General features: G+C 38.0%; 1 protein-coding gene and 1 pseudogene across 1 annotated transcript; both read right to left on the bottom strand.

The window, feature by feature from the left end:
- Positions 1-7,710: 7,710 nt before the first annotated feature.
- LOC112317635 (olfactory receptor 56A3) lies at positions 7,711-14,087 on the bottom strand. The gene is made up of 2 exons (XM_045183634.2): positions 13,783-14,087; positions 7,711-9,016 (listed from the first exon to the last, which is right to left on the bottom strand). The coding sequence occupies exons 1-2, from the start codon at positions 13,830-13,832 to the stop codon at positions 8,032-8,034; spliced, it is 1,035 nt and encodes a 344-aa protein (XP_045039569.2). The 5' UTR covers positions 13,833-14,087; the 3' UTR covers positions 7,711-8,031.
- A 4,494-nt stretch (positions 14,088-18,581) lies between these two features.
- LOC112317617 (olfactory receptor 52E5-like) lies at positions 18,582-19,525 on the bottom strand (annotated as a pseudogene).
- Between the last annotated feature and the right edge of the window lie 957 nt (positions 19,526-20,482).

The following is a 20,482-nucleotide window of genomic DNA, read 5'->3' as shown; positions in this document are numbered from 1 at the left end:
AAGCACAGGCATATATACTCTCATATTCTCTCATGACAGGTGAAACTAAACAGGAAATTTGAGCATTTTATCAAAGTTAACTTCCAAATACTACAATTTATTATTTTGTTCACAGGACAAAATCCAAGCACACCTGAAAGATCATTTACACATTCTCATCATGTGCATGTTCAAGCCCAAATTTGCATTCCCAGGATAGCTATGGTCCTTCTTAATGGGACAGCTCCATGTGTGTTTACTTCTTGGTCCAATAGCCAGTAGGCCCCGATAGACAAAACAAAGCCCTTGGAAAAACCTAAGTTATACTGTTTGAGTCTTCATCTTGTATTTTGGATTGACATGTTCCTGAGAATTACTGATGTAGAAAATGTCAATTCCATTTAGGGAGAGTCTTACTAGACAAAAAGTTATGGGTTCTTGCCTTCTGACCCCAAAGTGAAATTCATCATAATACACCATCAGTATAGTTCCCAATATCTGGGCCATTTAGCTTGAAATAAGATGTTAGATAAATCACTGACCTGCTTAAAGTATACTCTTCTATGTTTTGTTCAATGGTTATGAAACTAAAGACCATTGAAAGATCAAAATTGATTTCTTTTCATTACTAGTATATTTCAGTGTCATTTCTGGAACATCTTCCAATACTGTAACATATTAACACACCAAAGCAGAGCCCTACATACACATCATAAACTGAGTCATCATAAATTCCAAAGGTGAGGATTCAAACACAGAAGATGGTGTGAAGACATTAAGGAACAGACTTTATATGATAATTCCTTCCCCTAAACCCAGCAAACCTCATTTTCCCACATGTTAGCAATTCTTGAAAGAGCTCTACCCTTTTCAGAGTTGCACCTGGTAAGACACAGGCTCTGTTTGATCAAGAATAGGAGAAAAAAATATCCAAGATGGTGGAGGAGTAAGTGGAAGCTACACAAATCTCCTCCCAAGACCAATCTGGAATTACAAGTAAATTGTAGAGATATCATCTTGAATAACCAACTGGAGAGAAGCCTTATAAACATGGCCAAACAGAAGAAAACACTTCAGCACGACGTGACTGGTAAGGAGTGTGGAGGAGATGCCAGAAGGCTGGCTAGGATCCCACAGGTAGCAGCTGGAATGTCAGGGGATATTTCAACAGCCAATAGCTTCCCCCTGAGGGGTCTAAACCCCAAGCAGGACTCCCCAGCTTACAGCACTAGAGTCAAAAATGAACCCAGATAACGTACAGCTGTGAAAAGCACCAAGAGTTCTGTCAGCCAGGGAAAGACAACTGGAGACACACAGAGTCTTTTAAAGGGCCAAGCGACAAAATTTTGTTTGCAACCACTTACCCTAGGTACGAGAAAAAGGAAGGCAGAGTGAACTAGAGATGCTTGAATAGAATCTGGGGGTGGTGACTCTGAGGAGAGAACTGAGGAAACAGCCACCAGGATCCATATGCTGAGTCATTCCCTAAACTGCAAGAGCCATCTCTCTCAGGAAGAGAACTCCTCTCTGAATGGCATCAACCTGAGGGTAAGCAATAGCCCCACCCACAGGAATTACTCTGCCCTGCCCTGTGGTGCTTAAGCCTGATTGCTGATTACAGATTGGTAAGATTAACAACTGATCAGAATGATGACTGATTAGTTTAACATCTAAGGTGGAAAATACAAAAAAGCAGCCAAAATGGAAAGACAAAGAAATAGACCCCAAATGAAAGAACAAGAGATTTCAAAAGAAATACTCAAGGTGATGAAAAGCAAGGACCTACAGCCAAGGCTACTTTACCCAGCAAGACTACTATTTTAAGCTAAAAGAGAAATAAGGAGTTTCCCAGGCAAGACAAAGCTAAAGGAGTTAACACCAAACCAATACAGGAATAAATGTTAAAGGGCTTGCTTTAAGAAGAAAAAGAGAAGGGAAAAAAAATAGAGGAAAACAGTCTAACAATAAAATGGCACTACATACATATCTATCAATAATCATCTTAAATGTAAATGGCTTTAATGCTCCAACCAAAAGACATAAGGTAGCCAAATGGATAAGGAAACAAGACCCATATATATGTATGCTGCCTCTCAGTGACCCATCTCAGATTGAAAGATACACACAGACTAAAAATAAAGGGATGGAAAAGTACATTTCATGTGAATGGAAAGAAAGAAAAGCTAGTGTAGTGGAGCTTATATCTGACAAAATATACTTTTAAAAAAAGGGACAGTAAGAGACAAAGAAGGACACTACGTAATGATAAAGGGAACAATCCAACAAGAGGATATAACCCTAGTAAACATTTACGCATCCAACATAGGAGTACCTAAATATGTAAAGCAAATCTTGGTGGACATAAAAGGAGAGAGAAACAGAAATACAGGCATAGCTGGGATTTGAACACCCCTCTGACTTCAATGGATAGATCTTCCAGGCAGAAAATCAACAAGGAGACAGAGGCCTTAAATGACACACTAGATCAAATGGCTTTAATTGATATCTTCAGAGCATTTCACCCCAGGCAGCAGAATATACATACTTTTCAAATACACATTAAATGCTTTCTAGGATAGACCACATGCTGAGACACAAAATAAGTCTCAATAAATTTAAGAAGATTGAAATCATATCAAGTATCTTCTCTGACAACAATGCTATGAAACTAGAAATCAGTCACAAGACAAACAGAAAAATATGCAATGACATAGAAGCTAACATATTATTAAATAATGAATGGGTCAACAACAAGATCAAGGAAGAAATAAAAATATACTTTGAAACAAATGAAAATGAGGACACAACAATCCAAAATCTGTGGGACTGGGAAAACAATCCTAAGAGGGAAATTCATACCATTACAAGCCTATCTTTAAAAAAAAAAAAAAGCTCAAATAAACAATCAAACTTCACACTTAAAGGAAGTTGAAAAAGAACAACAAACAAAGCTCAATTTGAGTAGATGGAAGGAAATAATTAAGATCAGAGCACAAACAAGTGAAATAGTCTAATAAAATGATACAAAAGATCAATGAATCCAAGAGTTGCTTATTTGAAAAGATAAACCTTATTGACAAACCTTTAACCAGACTCACCAAGAAAAAAAAAGAGAAAGGACCCAAATAAAATCAGAAATGAAAGAGGAGATCTAACAACTGACACCAAAGAAATGCAAAGGACTGTAAAAAATATTATGAACAATTATATACCAACAAACTGGAAAACGTGGATGAAATAGATAAATTCCTAGAAACATATAATCTTCCAAAAATAAATAGGAAGAATCAGAGAAGCTGAATAGACAGATTACACTTAATGAAATCGAAGCAGTAATTAAACATTCCCAACAAACAAAAGCCCTCGACTAGATGGCTTCACAGGTGACTTTTACTAAGCATTCCAAGAACTAACATTTCCTCTTCTCAAACTATTTCATAAAATTCAAGAGGAGGGAAGTCTCCCAAACTCATTTTATGAGCCCAGCATTATCATAATTCCAAAACCAGAAAAAGACACTGCAAAGAAAAAATTATAAGCTAATATCACTGATGAACATAGATGCTAAAATCCTCAACAAAATATTAGCAAACCGAATACAGCAATGCATCAAAAATATCATACACCATGATCAAGTGGGATTTATTCTGGGATTGCAAGGATGATACAACATTTGCAAATCAATAAATGTGATTCACCACATAAACAAAAAGAAGGATAAAAACCACATGATCATATCAATAGATGCAGAAAAAGCTTTTGATAAAACCCAGCACCCATTTATGATAAAAAAAAGAAAAACCTCTCAGCAAAGTGGGAATAGAGGGAACATACCTAAACATAATAAAGGCTATATATGGCAAACCCACTACTAACATCATCCTCAATGAAAAAAGTACAAATGTTCCCCTTAAGATCAAGAACAGGACAGGGATGTTTACTTTCACCTTTCTTATTCAACGCAGTACTGGAAGTCCTAGCCACAACAACCAGACAAGAGGAAGACATAAAAGGCATCCAAAGGAAGAAGTAAAACTGTCTTTATTTGGTGATGAGATGATACCGCACATAGAGAATCCCAAAGACTCCACCAAGATACTACTATAACTGACAAATGAATTCAGCAAAGTAGCAGCATACAAAATTAATATTCATAAATCAGTTTCATTTTTATATGCAAAAAATGAACAAACAGAAAGGGAAATTAAGAAATTACTTCAAAAATAATAAAATACCTAAAAATAAACCTAACCAAGGGTGCAAAAGACCTGTATTTGGAAAATTATAAGATGCTGAAGAAAGAAATTGAAGAAGATACAAATAAGAGGGAGCATATACCATGTTCATGGATAGGATGAATTAACATCATTAAAATGTCCATAATACCCAAAACAATCTATAGATTCAATGCAATTGCTATCAAGATTCCAATGGCATATTTCTTAGAACTAGAACAAATATTTCAAAAATTTGTATGGAACTACAAATGGTCCTGCATAGTAACAATGATCCTAAAAAAGAAACAAAGTTGGAAGAATTACACCACCTAACATCAAACTATACTACAAGGCCATAGTAATCAAAATAGCCTGGTACTGGGATAAAAACAGATCATTATCAATGGAACAGAATAGAGACCTCAGAAATAAACCCACACCTTTATAGTCAATAAATATTCAACAGAGGAAACAAGCAATGGGCTAAAGATAGTCTATTCAACAAATGGTGTTAGGGAAACTGAACAAATATGTGCAGAAAAATGAAACTAGACCACCTTCTTACACCACACACAAGAAAAAATTCAAAATGGATCAAACACTTACATGTTAGACCTGAAACCATAAAAATCCTAGAAGAACACATAAGCAGTAAAATCTTGAACACTGCCCATAGAAATTTTTTATCAGATATATTTCCCCAGACAAGGGAAACAAAAGAAAACATAAACAAACGGGACTTCATCACACTAAAAATTTTTTGCACAGTAAAGGAAATCATCAGCAAAATAAAAGACAACCCACAGAATGGGAGAAATTGTTTGTCAATACATCTGAAAAGGGGTTAATATCCAAAATTTATAAAGAACATGCAAAACTCAACACCGAAAAAAACCCCAATTCAAAAACATGGACAAAGGATCTACATAGACAATTCTTAAAAGAGGACATGAAAATAACCAATAGACATGTGAAAAGATGCTCAACATCACTAATCATCAGAGAAATGCAAATAAAAACCACAATGGGATCTTATGGGGAACCGTTCCAAGCATGGGAAATGTGGCCCAGACCCCACTCGGAAAAGCCAGTGGGGAACGAGGTTGGCAGGCAGGACCCACGTCCATGGATAGGTTCTCCCATGGGGAATCTGGCCCTCATTGTGCCTAGGCCACTTTGAGACTTGCTTTTTGCTAAAACTCCTTCACCCTGAATTGAGGCAGCAAATGTTTACTGCATATCTTTAAAGTAACTTCCTAAAATCTATGCGGAACCTTCCAAGGACCAGTGTAACCAGCTTAACTACTTTTCCCTTTACATTTGCAAATATCCTTCCTCTTTGATGTAATTAGCAACATCCTCTCCTTTGTTTTCTGTAACCTAAAGTGAACCTGTGCATAGTAAATGAGGATCATCCTCAATGTAATGTGCCCAGAAAAGCAATCAAAGCCTGTCACGGCAAAGGTCAGGGTGCTCTCCTCTTGAGAGAGTGGCCATGCCGTCCCTTTTCCTCCACTTGGTAGTCCGTGTGTATTTGTCTATTGCTGCCACAACACCAGATCCTGCAGGCTGGGATCTGCATCAGGATATCGTCTCACACCTGTCAGAATTGCTATTATCAATAAATCAAAAAATAAGTACTGTCCAGGATGTGGAGAAAGAGGAATTCTTTTGCACTGTTGCTGGGAATGCAGACTGGCACAGCCACTGTGGAAAGCAGTATGGAGATACCTCAAAAAATTAAAAATTTATCTGCCTTTTGACCCAGAAATCCTACTTCTGAGAATATATCCAAAGGAACCCAAAACACTAATTCAAAAAAAACATAAGCATTCCTATGTTCATTGCAGTGTTATTTACAATTGCCAAGATATGGAAGCAACCCAAGTGTCCATCAACAGTTGCATGGATAAAACAACTGTGGGACATTTACACAATGTAAGTCTACTCAGCCATATGAAAGAAGAAAATTTTACCCTTTGCAACAGTATGGATGGACCTGGAGAACTTTATGCTAAATGAAATAAGCCCATTAGAGAAAGAAAAATACCATATATTTCATGCACATGTGAAATCTAAGGAACAAACTGAACTAACAAGCAAAACAGAGACAGACTCATAGATGGAGAGCAGATGACAGCTAGTTGGGGATGGGAGAGTTAAGGGGTGGAGGGATTGAGCAAAAAGGAAAAGGGGCTCATGCACATGGACAACAGTGAGATGATTGCTGCGGGGAAGGGGATGTAAGGGGACTAAATGGTAATGGAAAAATATAATAAAGATTATATTTTAAAAAGAAGGTAGTCAATGTCCCTGGAATAGAAATAATATTGGGTTGGGGTGGGGAAGACCTAATAGGGAAGAAACATAGATTGGAGAGTAAGTAGCAGACCAGATCATGTAGTCTTATAGTAAGGAGTTTGAGTTTAAGTCTAGTGGTGGTAAAAAAGCCAATATAAAATTTTGGTTTCCATGAGAATGACATAATCTGTTTTGAATTTTAAAAAGATTTCTCTGCCTGGTCCCAGAATAATAGACTTTAGGAGGGCACAAGTGGAGGCAAGAAAATCAATGTGGACTACAACAGCTATTTTTAAAGGTCCAGGATAGGTTGGCTTTTAATTATTTGTTTTATTTGAGTTATCATTTAATTGCACTATGTTCAGAAAATATATTGTTTAACCCTCGTTGTTTGAAATTACTTTGTGAACCAGCATAACATCAACATTTGCAAAGGCTTTTGTGCGTTTGAAAATAATGTAGATCCTCAATTTGTGAAGGGTGAAGAGTTCTGCAGATCCATTACACCAAACTGGTTAAGATTGTTCAATAACAATCTGAATTGTTATTCAGATTATTTGCATGCTTGCTATTATTCAACCAGCAGCCTGTAATTTTCTAGGATACTTTTGTTAAAATCTCATGCTAGTGTTTGCCAAATTTGTCTCATGCTTCTGACTTTTATTTTTTTTAATCCTCACCCAAAGACCTTTTTTTCATGGCTTTTAGAGAGAGAGGAAGGGAGAGAGAGAAACATCAATGAGAGAGAGAAGCATCAATTGGTGGCCTCCCCATACTCACCCAAACTGGGGATCATAAGTGCCCAGATCAGGGATCAAACCTGCAAACTGGGTGTGTGCCCAGACTGAGAACTGAACCTGCAACCTCTCTGTTAAAGGACGACCCTCCAACCAACCAAGGCACACCAGCCAGGGCCTGATAACTTTTAATTAATGTTTTAAAGCTACATTGATATTTAAGTATCTGTGATTTTTATAGCTTCATGTTAGATTTTTTATTTTATATATAGTTTTTACTTACATATTACTACTTTTTTGCCAACATTACTATTTTTTCTGAAATTAAAGAAAGAATAAGAGAAAAAAGTTATTGACTTTGTTGGAGAAAAGTGAACAAAATTTATTTATGGACTTTAGAAACTTTTCATTATTCAGGACTGACATTTAAAATACTGTCGTCTTTTCAGAACTGCACCATGAAACTAGGTTAACAACAACAACAGCAAAAATAAATTGCAGACATGGACATTTATATCTATTATACAAATAGCAAATACAATATTAACTGGAATTTATTTCTCCACTATAAAATTCATCCTCCTGAGTTCTCACATTTTAGATTTGTAAAATTAGGGGAAAAAACTTAAGTTAAGAAATGACAGACTTTAGGGGAAAACATTGGAATTTAAAGGTGAAGGATAGAGTCAAGAAATTTTTTAAGAATTAAAATTACATTTTCCATGAACTTGTATCTCTGAACTGTGTTTCAATTTTCCATTACTTGATTTTTAAGTCATTCTCTTTTAATATCCTTACTACCATCCTTTCTTCAGTAACCTCTGGATTCCTTGCTTGATCTCCTGGGTTCTCACTCCATAAACAATGGGGTTGAGGGCTGCAGGGATGACATGGTGAAGGACATTGAGCAAGACTGGCACATCAGGGGAGACCTTCTTCTTAGCCACATGAGTGAGGACAAAGACCAGAAGGATGGTATTGAAGAAGAGAATAAGGATGAAGTGGGAGCTACATGTGCTTAAGGCCTTGGCCACAGCACCCTCTGCCTTGAGTCTCAGCACAGCTCGTAGTATGAAGGTGTAGGAGAGGAAGATGAGGATGAGGTCAGATCCTAGCAGAGTCCAGCCTCCAGCAAATTGATAAAGACGATTGATGGTGATATCCTCACAGGAGAGCCCAGAGACTGATATATTGGCACAGATACAGTTCTCGATGACATTTCTCCCACAATAATAGAGTTGTGCTGAGAGAATGGGGATGGGCACTGTGAAAAGGACATTCCTGGCCAAAATAAAAATGGCAGCCTTAGCTACAAATTGATCATTAATAATGGATGGGTACCTCAGTGGATGGCAGATGGCTATATAGCGGTCATAGGCCATGACCATGAATGTGCAAGACTCCATGGCCAAAAAACAATTCATGATGTACATCTGAAGGAAGCAGGCGGAGAAGCTGATGGGCCTGAGATCAAACCAGAAGATAAGCAGGACCTTGGGGATGACAGTGAGACAGAGCACCACGTCTAGCAAGGAAAGAAGGCCAAGCAGGTAGTACAAGGGCTCGTGCAGAGAGGCCTCCAGCCAGATGGTGATCAGCAGAATACCATTGGCCCCCATGGCCAGGAGGAAAAGGAGGCTGAGGGGCAGAGACAGCCAGAACTGCAACCTGGGTGACCTCACAAAACAATTCAGGAGGAACTCGGAAGCTTCAACAGAGAAGGAGCTATTGCCATCAAGCAGCATTGGCAGTGACTTTAGTGAGGTAGAAGTCTTAGAGTAGCTGAAGAAGAAAGAAGGAGTTAATTCTACCACAGACTCTGATGACTACATGCTTAGCTTATGAGATCCATGAGGATAAGGACATAACTAATCCATCTCACCTCCTTCACATCCCTTGTACCTACCACATTTTTTCACACATAAGGGGTGGCTAAAAAATATTTGTTGAATATGTAAAATAATGTTTTCCTGTTGTTCTTTCATCTGTGTATTATCTTATATTTTTCTCCTGTGAGAATGTATCTTTTTTGTGTTTTCTTGGTTAATATTTAATGAGTTAAAAATCATTTAAGCATCAAATGTTATTTTAATGAAACATGTAAAATCAAAGAAAACATTTCAGTTTAAATTCAGTTTAAAATGTATAGATACACATTTTTAAAACTATAGCATCTACAATTAAGTTTTTAAGGAAGTAAAAGATAAAAAGCATCCAGGGGCATGATGGATTGGATACACAGAGCAAATCTCCTGATGAAAATGAATAACAATCATATCTATGGTTAATCTATGTCCCTATATATACCAATAGCCTTACCTATACCTATACCTATATGTATGTTTGAATGCCTTGAATGCATCCACAAACAGGCTAAAGAAAGGTTTATCAGGCTAAGGATTGAGTGAAATCCAGACATTAAAATCAAACATTGATGTTGGCTTTCAACCTGAGGTCATTTGTAGCACTATATGAACTTAAGCACCAGGGGTCTTTTTTTGTTTTTGTTTTTTTGTTTTAGATTTTTTGTGGTTTGGTCCCCAATTTTATTTTATTTTATTTTATTTTATTTACATTTTTATTGTTGTTCAGTACAGTTTTCTGCCTTTTCCCCCCACCCCTCCCCACCACCCCAGCCCTCCCCACCCCCCTCCCCTGTTTCCACCCCTCCTTGTTATTGTCCATGTGTCCTTTATAATTGTTCCTGTAAACCCTTCACCCTTTTCCCACATTATCCCCTAGGCTCTCCAGTTAAGCACCAGTTTGTATTGCTTACTAGAGCTCAGGGACAGAAAATAAAATCCAGGCTTAAACAGGTGGCAAATCTATTCAGTGATCTCCCATGTAGATGGGACTTTACAGCACTGCATCATGAATGAAAGTGCTAGAAATAAATCCACTTTTTTATCTTCATCCCTCATCCCCACCTGAATTCAAAGAAAACTGACTGCTTCAAAATTTGTTACATAACAGTAAAATCTTTCCTGTAAAATCTGAACCACAATCTGGTCCTTATGCGACTTTGTGGCCTGAGTTCACATCACCTGCTTGTCTCAAAGGGGAGTTGACTTTTTTTCTCAGTCACGGTCACAAAGATTTACTTCTATGCTTTTTTTCTAAGAATTTTATTGATTTGACTGTTAGCATTTATACCTATGATCCATAACAAAGGGTAGAAATCCATTTTCATTCATTTACATGTGGGTATCCAGTAGCCCTAGTACAATTGGTTGAAAAGACTGCTCTTTCCCCATTGAATTGCCTTGTCAAAAATTGATACAATTTTTAAATTTTTGTATATTACTTGAAAATTCTGTTCCTCATTTACTTTTGTTGTTTTTATTATTATTTTATCAAAAAGGAATTTAAATTTATCCTAAGCTATAGTGGCCTCAGAAAATATAAGATGAAACACAGCTAAAAGAAATAAGCCCCAATCCTGTTTTGAGGAACCAACTTTTATCTCAGGTTTCAACACATACACTTCTGAAGAAATAGCATTACTCTCAGTTAAAAAAAAAGTCATGAGTAAAAGCCCACAAAATAATAACAATTCAATCTATAAAAACTTGAGATATTGAAGTTATTAATAAAGATTATTGAGCAAATTTCCTTACTGGGTTTTAAGAAATGAAAGATAAGCTTGAAAATATAAGTAACACCAGAGGAGATGTGGGAAGGGATAATGGGGGAAAGAGGGGGCAAGGGTTTTCAGGAACAACTATAAAGAACTCATGGACAAAACCAAGGAGGTGTGGAATTATGGGAGGAAGGTGGGGATAGAAGGGGTTGAGGGGGAGTGGCAGGGGGTAAATTCAGACAACTGTACTTGAACAATAATAAAACAATTAAAATAAACAAATAAGAAAATATAAATAACAGATAAGCATACTTAAAAGAAGAATCAGTCGTATCTCTTAAAAATAAAAATATAATAATTACAATTAAAATTTTAAGAAATAAGCTTAAGAGTATATTAGCCACAAGAAAGTGAAATAAAAGATAGAACTGGGAAATTTTTAAGAATGAAGCTTCAGTGCATACATACCTAGAAAATATAAAAGTATAGTTAAGAACAAGGATATTGGACTCTAATTAGACATAGCCACTCTACTTTTTTTTTTCTGAAGTCAAGAATTAATATTTTGCTTGGGGAACTGGAAGCTATAAAAATTAACAAACCACTGGATACAAAGTCAATACTCAGAAATCAAAGGCATTCTTGTACACCAACAATGAAACATCAGAATCAGAAATCAGAAAAAAAATCCCATTTGATATAGCAACAAGAAAAATAAAGTACCTAGGAATAAACCTAACCAAGGATATAAAAGACCTATACTCAGAAAACTACCAACACTGAAGAAAGAAATCAAGGAAGATACAAACAAATGGAAGTATATACCGTGTTCATGGATTGGAAGAATTAACATCATTAAAATGACTGTACAACCCAAAGCAATTTACAGATTCAATGCAATACCTATTAAAATACCAATGACATATTTCACAGATATAGAACAAACATTTCAGAAATTTATATGGAACCATAGATGACCCCAAATAGCTGAAGCAATTTTGAGAAAGAAGAATAAAGCAGGAGGGATCACAATACCTGATATCAAACTCTATTACAAGGCCACTGTATCAAAACAACCTGATACTGGCATAAAAACAGGCACATAAGCCAATGGAACAGAACAGAGAGACCAGAAATAAACCCAAGTCTCTACGGTCAATTAATATTTGACAAAGGGGGAAGCAGCATAAAATGGAGCAAAAATAGACTCTTCAATGAATGGTGTTGGGAGATCTGGACAGCTACGTGCAAAAAAATGAAACTCGATCACCAACTTACACCATAAACAAAAATAAATTCAAGGTGGATAAAAGACTTAAATATAAGTCTTAACACCATAAAAGTCCTTGAGGAAAACATTGGGAGGAAAATCTCAGACATTCCATGCAGTAACATTTTCATGGATATGTCCCCTAAAACAAGGGATATAAAGGAAAAAATAAACAAATGGGATCTCATCAAATTAAAAAGCTTCTGCATGGCTAAAGAAAACAGCATTAAAGTGAAAAGAGAACAACTGTATGGGAAAACATATTTGCCAATGATACCTCAGACAAGGGTCTGATCTCCAAAACATATAAAGAACTCACACAACTCCACTCCAGGAAGACAAACAACCCAATTAAAAAAATGGGCAAAGGACTTGAACAGACACTTCTCCAAGGAGGACATACAGAGGGCCCAGAGACATATGAAAAGATGCTCAGCATCACTAGCCATCAGAGAGATGCAAATTTAAACCACAATGAGATACCACCTCACACCAGTCAGAATGGCCAACATAAACAAATCAACAAACATATGTTGGAGAGGATGCGGAGAAAAGGGAACCCTAGTACGTTGTTGGTGGGAATGCAGACTGGTGCAGCCACTGTGGAAAACAGTATGGAATTTCCTCAGAAAACTAAAAATGGGACTGCCTTTTGACCCAGCAATTCCACTGCTGGGATTACCGTATTTTTTGGAGTGTAAGATGCACCAGACCATAAGACACACCTAGGTTTTAGAGGAGGAAAATAGGAAAAAAAAACCCTGCTCCATTGCTGCACCCCCCCACCCCGCACCCAGCGAGCCAGGGACATTACATTAGGACTATAACACTCACCCCCTTTCCCTCCCAAATTTGCGGGGGACAGTGCATCTTATAGTCCAAAAACTACGGTACCCTAAGAGCCCTGAAACACCAATGCAAAAGAACCTATGCACCCCAATGTTCATAGCAGCACAATTTACAATAGCCAAGTGCTGGAAGCAACTTAAGTGCCCATCAGCAAATAAATGGGTCAAAAAACTGGTACATTTACACAATGGAATACTATGCAGCAGAGAGAAAGAAGGAGCTTATACCCTTTGCAACAGCATGGATGGAACTGGAGAGCATTATGCTAAGTGAAATAAGCCAGGTGGTGAGGGACAAATACCATATGATCTCACCTTTAACTGGAACATAATCAACAAAAGAAAAAAGCAAACAAAATATAACCAGAGTCATTGAAGTTAAGAACAACCTAACAATAGCCAGAGGGGAGGGGGGAGGGCGAAGGGGACAGTGGGGAGAAGGGTTTTCAGGAACTAATATAAAGGACACTTGGACAAAACCAAGGGGGAAGGTGGAAGCAAGGGAAGGAGGGAGGTTTGGATGGGGTGGGGAGGGAGGGTGGAGAAAATGCAGATAACTGTAATTGAACAACAATAAAATAATTTTAAAAAAATAATAAAACGCCATGGCAACAACAACAAAAAAGTAACAAAGCAGATTTTAAAAACCAGATATATTTGAGAAATACAACAATAAGAACTCAATAGAATTTAACAACAGTTTAGAGGTCACTAAAGAGAAAGTCAGTCAGCTGTCAGAGAGAGGTCAGAAGAATTTACTCAGAATGAAGGTGGAGAGAAATTTTTAAAATGGAATATAATGAAGAAAGTACAACAGAAACAGAGGAGAGAATGCAAATGTCTAACTTACATATGGTCAGATTTCCAGACTGAAGGGCAGAGAGAATGGGGTAGAGACATATGAACTTTTCAGAAGAGATAAAATACATCAATAACTAAATTAAAAATTCCAATGAATCTCAGTGAAATAAACAAAAACAAATGCACACCTAGATATATCTCAGTGTGTAAACCTTAATTTCATGGTCCAACTTCAGACGTCAAAGACAAAGAGAAGAGCACAGAGGTCAGTATGACTATTACAATCAGGAAATCCATGTGTGCCAGGACACTGGTACTGAATTCCAGGATAAGAATTCCACAAGAGCCATAGGATTCTTGGCCTCTTTATGAAGAGTACCTCTGCTCTCACAGTATACCCTCATGCTTCTCCTTCTAACTCCTTACATTTATATCATTCTGCCCTCTTTTCTCATGGTTAGGTTTCTTTATCCAGCTTAATAAGATGTCACTGCCTATTTTATTGTTCCAACCAATCTGCAGAGAGCCTTCTTTGGGAAAAAATTGTCTCTAAGGGGCTATTGCTCATCCTTCTCAGCGATCCGGCCTGTAAGACTGCTGCTTTTGGTGTCTACAGGAGCCACATCAGTGCATAGAACTTTCTCAATAACCTTTTTGAGTACTAAATGAAGAGAATAGGGAATGTAATAGGAATTTGTGTTAATCATGAAATATTATTGGGTCTGATGTCAAACCTGACCCAAAGGAAGTGAGAGACGGGTGATGAATGGTAAATAATGAAGTGAGCAGAGAAATGTATGAGTGGAAATCAGTGTCCTATGCTTGCTTCCCCTGGAGATCTTTGTTTGTCTGGAGGAAGGTGTGCATAGTGGAGTGAATATAGGCCTACTACGTGGATGAGAGACTGAGAGAGAGCGTGGAAAGGGTGGAGAGGACAGAAGCATGCATGCCCAGAAAATAGATGGTGTAGAGAAGATGGAAAAAGAGAAAACTTAAATCAAAACAGGAGAGCTTAAACATAAATAGAGAGGACAAGGGACACAGGGGAAGTAAAGGAAAGAGCAGAAAGGGAAGCAGGCACTTTTAGGAAATAAGAAAGGTAGTAAAAGGCAGACTAGTGAAGATTTCTAAGTAATGATAATCAAGGGACTATGACTGGGAATCCTCTTTTCCTTCCAAATCTGTATTCTCCCTCATGTACCTGTAACATTTCCACAAAGGCTCATCAAGAAATTTCTCACATGATGATTTGCTACAGATCCTTGGACCTCCATCTGGATCTAACCTCTCCCTGGGCTCAGCTTTGGCACAGTCATCTTCATCTGGTCCTATGCCATTTCTCTCCCTCACTTTCCCTTCAAGCTAAACTTCAGCCCTACAGCTTTTCCAGTTGCAAGCCCAGCTTTAGTTCCACCACAATCCCTGCTCTAGCCAGGTGTCCAATATCATAGCAGTAGCTTAGTGCCTTCCTCTTCTGGTGGAGCCAAACTTACTGGATGGAGAAAGATATCTGACAGGAAGGGCTCCTGTGCTGTCTTAATGTTACATTCTGGCTTTCAGAAAAAATAGTTTATGCTTGAGCTTCAGCTGCCTTGGGGAAAGACTGCCTTGCTGGCCCTGAAGGGCCTCAAGAGCCAAGCATTTTCTTATCCCTGAGGGAGAAATCTTTCCTCTCAGCTTTTCCCATTCTGTGACCCCAAAGCAGTCAGAATTGCCCCTGAAGGCATAGGGACAGTCTCAGAGTTAATCACCCTGTACCAGCTGAATGAGTAGAGTGTGATAGTTAGGAAATAAAAGTATTAATTATTATTGATTAATTATGTAAAAGCAAAGCTCTAGGGCAAGAGTGTCTAGACAAAATATCAATGGGTACCAAGTTCTGATTTTCCAGAAGTGTATTGATAAAAAATGTACATAAAAGCAATTTATGTACACTTCTATACTGATAGTTTATAGTTACAATAAAACACTCAGATCAGCATCCTCATTTTTTAATGTCTATGACCAATAGTTCTACTTAAATGAAATGTTTTCAAGAAGCCCTATTCTTATGATACTGTTAATATAAAAATCCAAGATGATTGTTTATGTCTAATTGCTGACTACATAATACACGCTTTTTCTGTGTAGCATTCCTAAGAGTATTAACATCTGTACTGATTTTCAAACAATACACTGGTCTCTATTTTATTGTTTTTGGTTACACATTCATTTACGAGGTCAAAAATATTGTAGCCCCAATAACAAGTGCTGTGCCAGGTGGGACTTCTTTACTAAAACAAACAAGGTTATCTAGTATTTACTATGTGAACATTGTTCTCACTGATGTGTTCTTTTCTGCTAATCCCTATCAAGAAAACAGTTTTCAGGCAACTAGAGAAGGCAGCCATGCACGTCCAGGGACTTTTTACTGCCTACATTTACTTTCTTGCTCTTTGTCACCATACGCACTGAAACAACCTGGATCATTTTGACACTTCCTACCACACTGATCCAGTACATGGATGCCAGCATATGAATCAGAGGAATTAAGCAGAAAATGTCAAGTACCCTGGATTCTCTGATAAGGCACATGCACACGGCAGGGTGAAAGATAAATATCACGACGATTCAGGATTTTGCCACATTAGGGATGTTTTCACATTTCCAGTGCTGGGGAGAATGTTCAAACATCACTCCCATGTTAATGGACAAATTATTGTAACTGGCATCTCCTACTACTAAGAAAGAAACCACTCTGGAATTTAGAGATAACATATAAACACCCTTGAGAATTCTGATCTAATGCGTGATTTATTTATCTGGTGGCATTGAAGGCTGACAGTTTCGAATGGGTCCAAGAGCAAGGGAACATTCTGTAGCAGGTTTAGGCTGAGGTTCAAGTAGCCTGCTTCTCAGACTACAGGATGTGGTAGATACAGTGGTGCTGCTGGTATTAGCGATAAAGAACCTGGGGGAAGGGAACCACTGGCAAAGCATAATATGAGTTCCAGAATAAACTCATAGAGTCTGCAGCAAAGAATGCAGCAGAGAACTAGCCACCACAGCTCCAGCTGTCTGAAGCCAGAAGCAATAAAGCTGTACAGGCATAGCAGCAACACATTCGATCAACAGAATAGTATTTGGGGCGTTGCCTAGAGTTACCTAATTGATTTTACCAGACCTCATTTTGCCTACTTTACTTGCATGAAACCCTTTTCTTCTCCTCAGATTTATGGCCCCAGGGAGGCTTCCTGTGACCAAATAAAAGGGGAGGAAAAAGCTAAGTCTTGGTAATGAATGAATCAGCTCACCATGTGAAAGCTAAAAAATGCAGTTTCCACATTATAGCCTTAATTATGGGCAAACCGCAAAGATGGAGAAAGAGCTCTGAACAGTGTATCAGGCCATTAACTTGGCATAAAGAGAATTAGCAAGACTTGAACATCAGAGACAAAGAAGTCTGGAGAGAAAGCACATAAATTCTCCTCTGGCATTTGGCACATGCACTACTTAGTGGTCAAGGAAAGAGGAGGCAGCTAGAAGTAATGACTTCTAAAAGTGCTGATTGCCTGTGAGCAGAATCTAGAATGGGCAGTAAAGGAGGGAAGGAAAGAACATTATTATAATTTCTGGACAAATTGCAGAAAGTTAGGAAGCAACTTTCTATCTTAAATCTTTCCTTAGAAACTATGGCAGGCCACATCTTGAAGATCTAGGGACAGGACAGACTAACGAACACAGAGAATGAGAAATCTCGCCAGTACAGGGATAGGCTGTAGCAGACACGGTCAGTGCCCTGTTCCTGTCCCTTCTGCACTTTGATTACACACCAGCGTATCTCTACTGCCAACACCTGGGAGTGTGCAGTAGAAATACGGCACACCCTTTGGCTGTGAAGCATGCTAGACTTGTAGTTGCGGCAGGGTTGAAGTGTCAGGGGGTAAAAGGCTTGAGAAACAGTTTTCAAACAAGGATGGACAGAAGTTATGGCAATATCTTTCTAATCATTTTGATTATCACTTGGATCTCTCTACTACCACAATTCTCTCCTGATTTGATTCAGTGGCCATTTTAATAATGATGCCAGAAGCAGGTTACATTACATAAAATCCCTGCCATATATGCTGGAAAGACATCTGAGATATTACCAGGGTCTCTTTTGATTCAAAATCTACCTCTATGTCTATTGAGGTATGTTGATCACTAAGGAGTACTCCTGGAGCACTAGAGGCCAGACTTAAAAGAATAATATTAAGGTAATACATACTGACTAAGGGAATGATGTTAACTTTTTAGTTATTTTCTTTTAGAACGTTGCACAGAAACCCATTGGTCCCCTCAATGGAACATTTTTTTGTACATAAATAACACATAATATCATGTATACATGACAAGTCTTCTGGCACTAAAGTTTATATTAAACTTTTTATCATCATTAATGAACTCATTAATTCTCTTAGATTTCAAACTTCAAATGGTCTTATCGAAATTGAAAAATCTAGCCAATCCTGTTAAAACAAGCCAACCTGTAGCAACCTTTGGCAAGTTTAGTCAGTTGTGGAAACCAAGGCTGAATCACACATACACAACACATCTGTATAATGAGGCAGAGACTATGGACATGTGATAAGGGCAGAAAGATAATATTTGATGTGTCTCATAAACCTTTTTCTAGCTGATTCAGAAACTCAGTAGAGCTAATGCACCATTTTAATGAAATAGTGCTTGAGTGTTTAGAATTCAAGCATTGCCCTTGGCCTTGGTTTCTCCTCGTAGCTGAACCCAAATGCAAACACATACATATATGATACATACATATATATATCATAATATCATACATATCATCTTGACTGGGGCAGCTGAGGATCAAACACCTTTAGGGTTGAGAATCAGTAGGACTTTCTCCGGGATCTGCTTTGTCCTAACCCCGTATATTATAAGATTGAGTGCAGGTGAAACAACCACATACAGATTGGCCAGAAATATATGAATGTAGCCAAGGATGCTATGACCAAAGCGGTGGGTCAGAAAAACAAATGCCGGGATGTAGATGAGCATGACAGAGACATGGGAGCCACAGGTGCTGAGAGCCTTGAATCAGGCATCCCATGATGGCAAATGGAACACCGTGTAGACTATCTTCGCATAGGAGAAGCCAATTACAATCAGGTCAATGAATCCCACAGAAAAGGCAACCATCCCAAACAAATTGTTGGCCCTGATACTGGCACAGGAAAGACGGGCAATGCCCACATGCTCACAGTAAGTGTGGGGAGTGTTTCGGCACCACAGAATGACAACAGCAAGATGAGAAACACAAAAGGGATGACGAAGATTGAAGATCTTGCTGTCATGACGATGCCCAGAATGGGTACCACCTTGTTGGTGAGGATCATGGTACATCTCAGGGGACTGCATATAGCAACGTAGCAGTTGATGGCCATTACTGTCAGTAATTACTCCAGACTCCAGACCGGTGCACAGGTGAATCATAAACATTTGTGAAGACAGGCACCAAAAAGAATTTCCCTTAAATTGAACCAGAAGATGCCCAGCATCTTGGGGATAGTGGTAGTGGACAGGCTTAGGTCAGTGCAGGCCAACAGGGCCAAGAAATGAAACATGAACTGATGGAGACTAGGCTCAGCCCAAATTATAGACAGGAGTATAATGTTCCCCAGCGTGGCAATTAGGTATACAGCACAAAAGGAAAAACCAATCCAGGTATGACGATTTTCCAGGCCTGGGATCCCCAAAAGGACAAAGGAGGAAGGATGGAATTGGATGGTGTTGTGATGGGCTAACTTCATGGCTGCTGGACAATTTTTTTACTCAGTTCAAGACTCCAATTCCATTTGTGTCATTTTTTCAGGTACAGAGACACATGGCATCAGTCTTCCAACTTAACACTCACCCGAAGACCCTGTAGTGAAAAATGATAAAAGGTTTTAAAAGCTCCCAAATACAGAACTCACCAGATTCTTGACATTTTGTTTTTCTGTCCAAGATACAGCCCAAATTTGATGCTCTCCTACAGTCTCAGCAATGATGTAATTTTAGTTATATTTTAGAAGAGCTTCTGTAATGTTACAATGGAGAATGGATTGACGGGGCAGATCAGAGTTTGAAGTAAGTTGAAAGAAATGCTGCTAACCTGATCTAAATAAATGGTAATGGAGATGGCAAGGCAATGATATATAAAATAAATTGGCAGGGAACACTGTTTGATGTGATTTGGGGGAGAAAATAGAGTATTGAGTTATTTTTAATTTCCAGGATTCGGTCTTTTGCAAATGAGTGAATATTGCTGTTGTTCACTGAGACATGGAACATGGTAGGAGAGAGTTTTATTTGTTTCTTTTAATTGATGAGTGAAGTTGTTGACATCAGTTCTGCAATGAGTAGATATGAAGTTCATATTGAATCAAGCACAAATTCGCAGCAGGCAGAATATGAGTTAAGCTCCTTTTTTCACAGAAGCCAAATTTTTGGACATCAGTGGGTTTATAAAACAGTAAAAATTTCATGCATGTGACTCTAGAAATAACAAGATCCCTATTGTCATTAAGACAGTATCACATTTTATTTTTTTCCATGTTAAAAATATTTACAATATCATGAAAGCTAATTGACATAAATACTACAGCAGTGAATGAATCTCTCTGTGTTCTTAAAGATTTCTCAGGTCACTAAAGAAGCAAGAGGTAGAGAAAAGAGCCTGTCACAGAGAGAATAAATCAAATGTGTTTAGGCAAAAAAAAATCTCA

The sequence above is a fragment of the Desmodus rotundus genome, chromosome 5 (assembly GCF_022682495.2).
Source record: "Desmodus rotundus isolate HL8 chromosome 5, HLdesRot8A.1, whole genome shotgun sequence".
NCBI classification, from domain to species: domain Eukaryota; kingdom Metazoa; phylum Chordata; class Mammalia; order Chiroptera; family Phyllostomidae; genus Desmodus; species Desmodus rotundus.
This window is presented reverse-complemented; position numbering and strand designations above follow the sequence as displayed.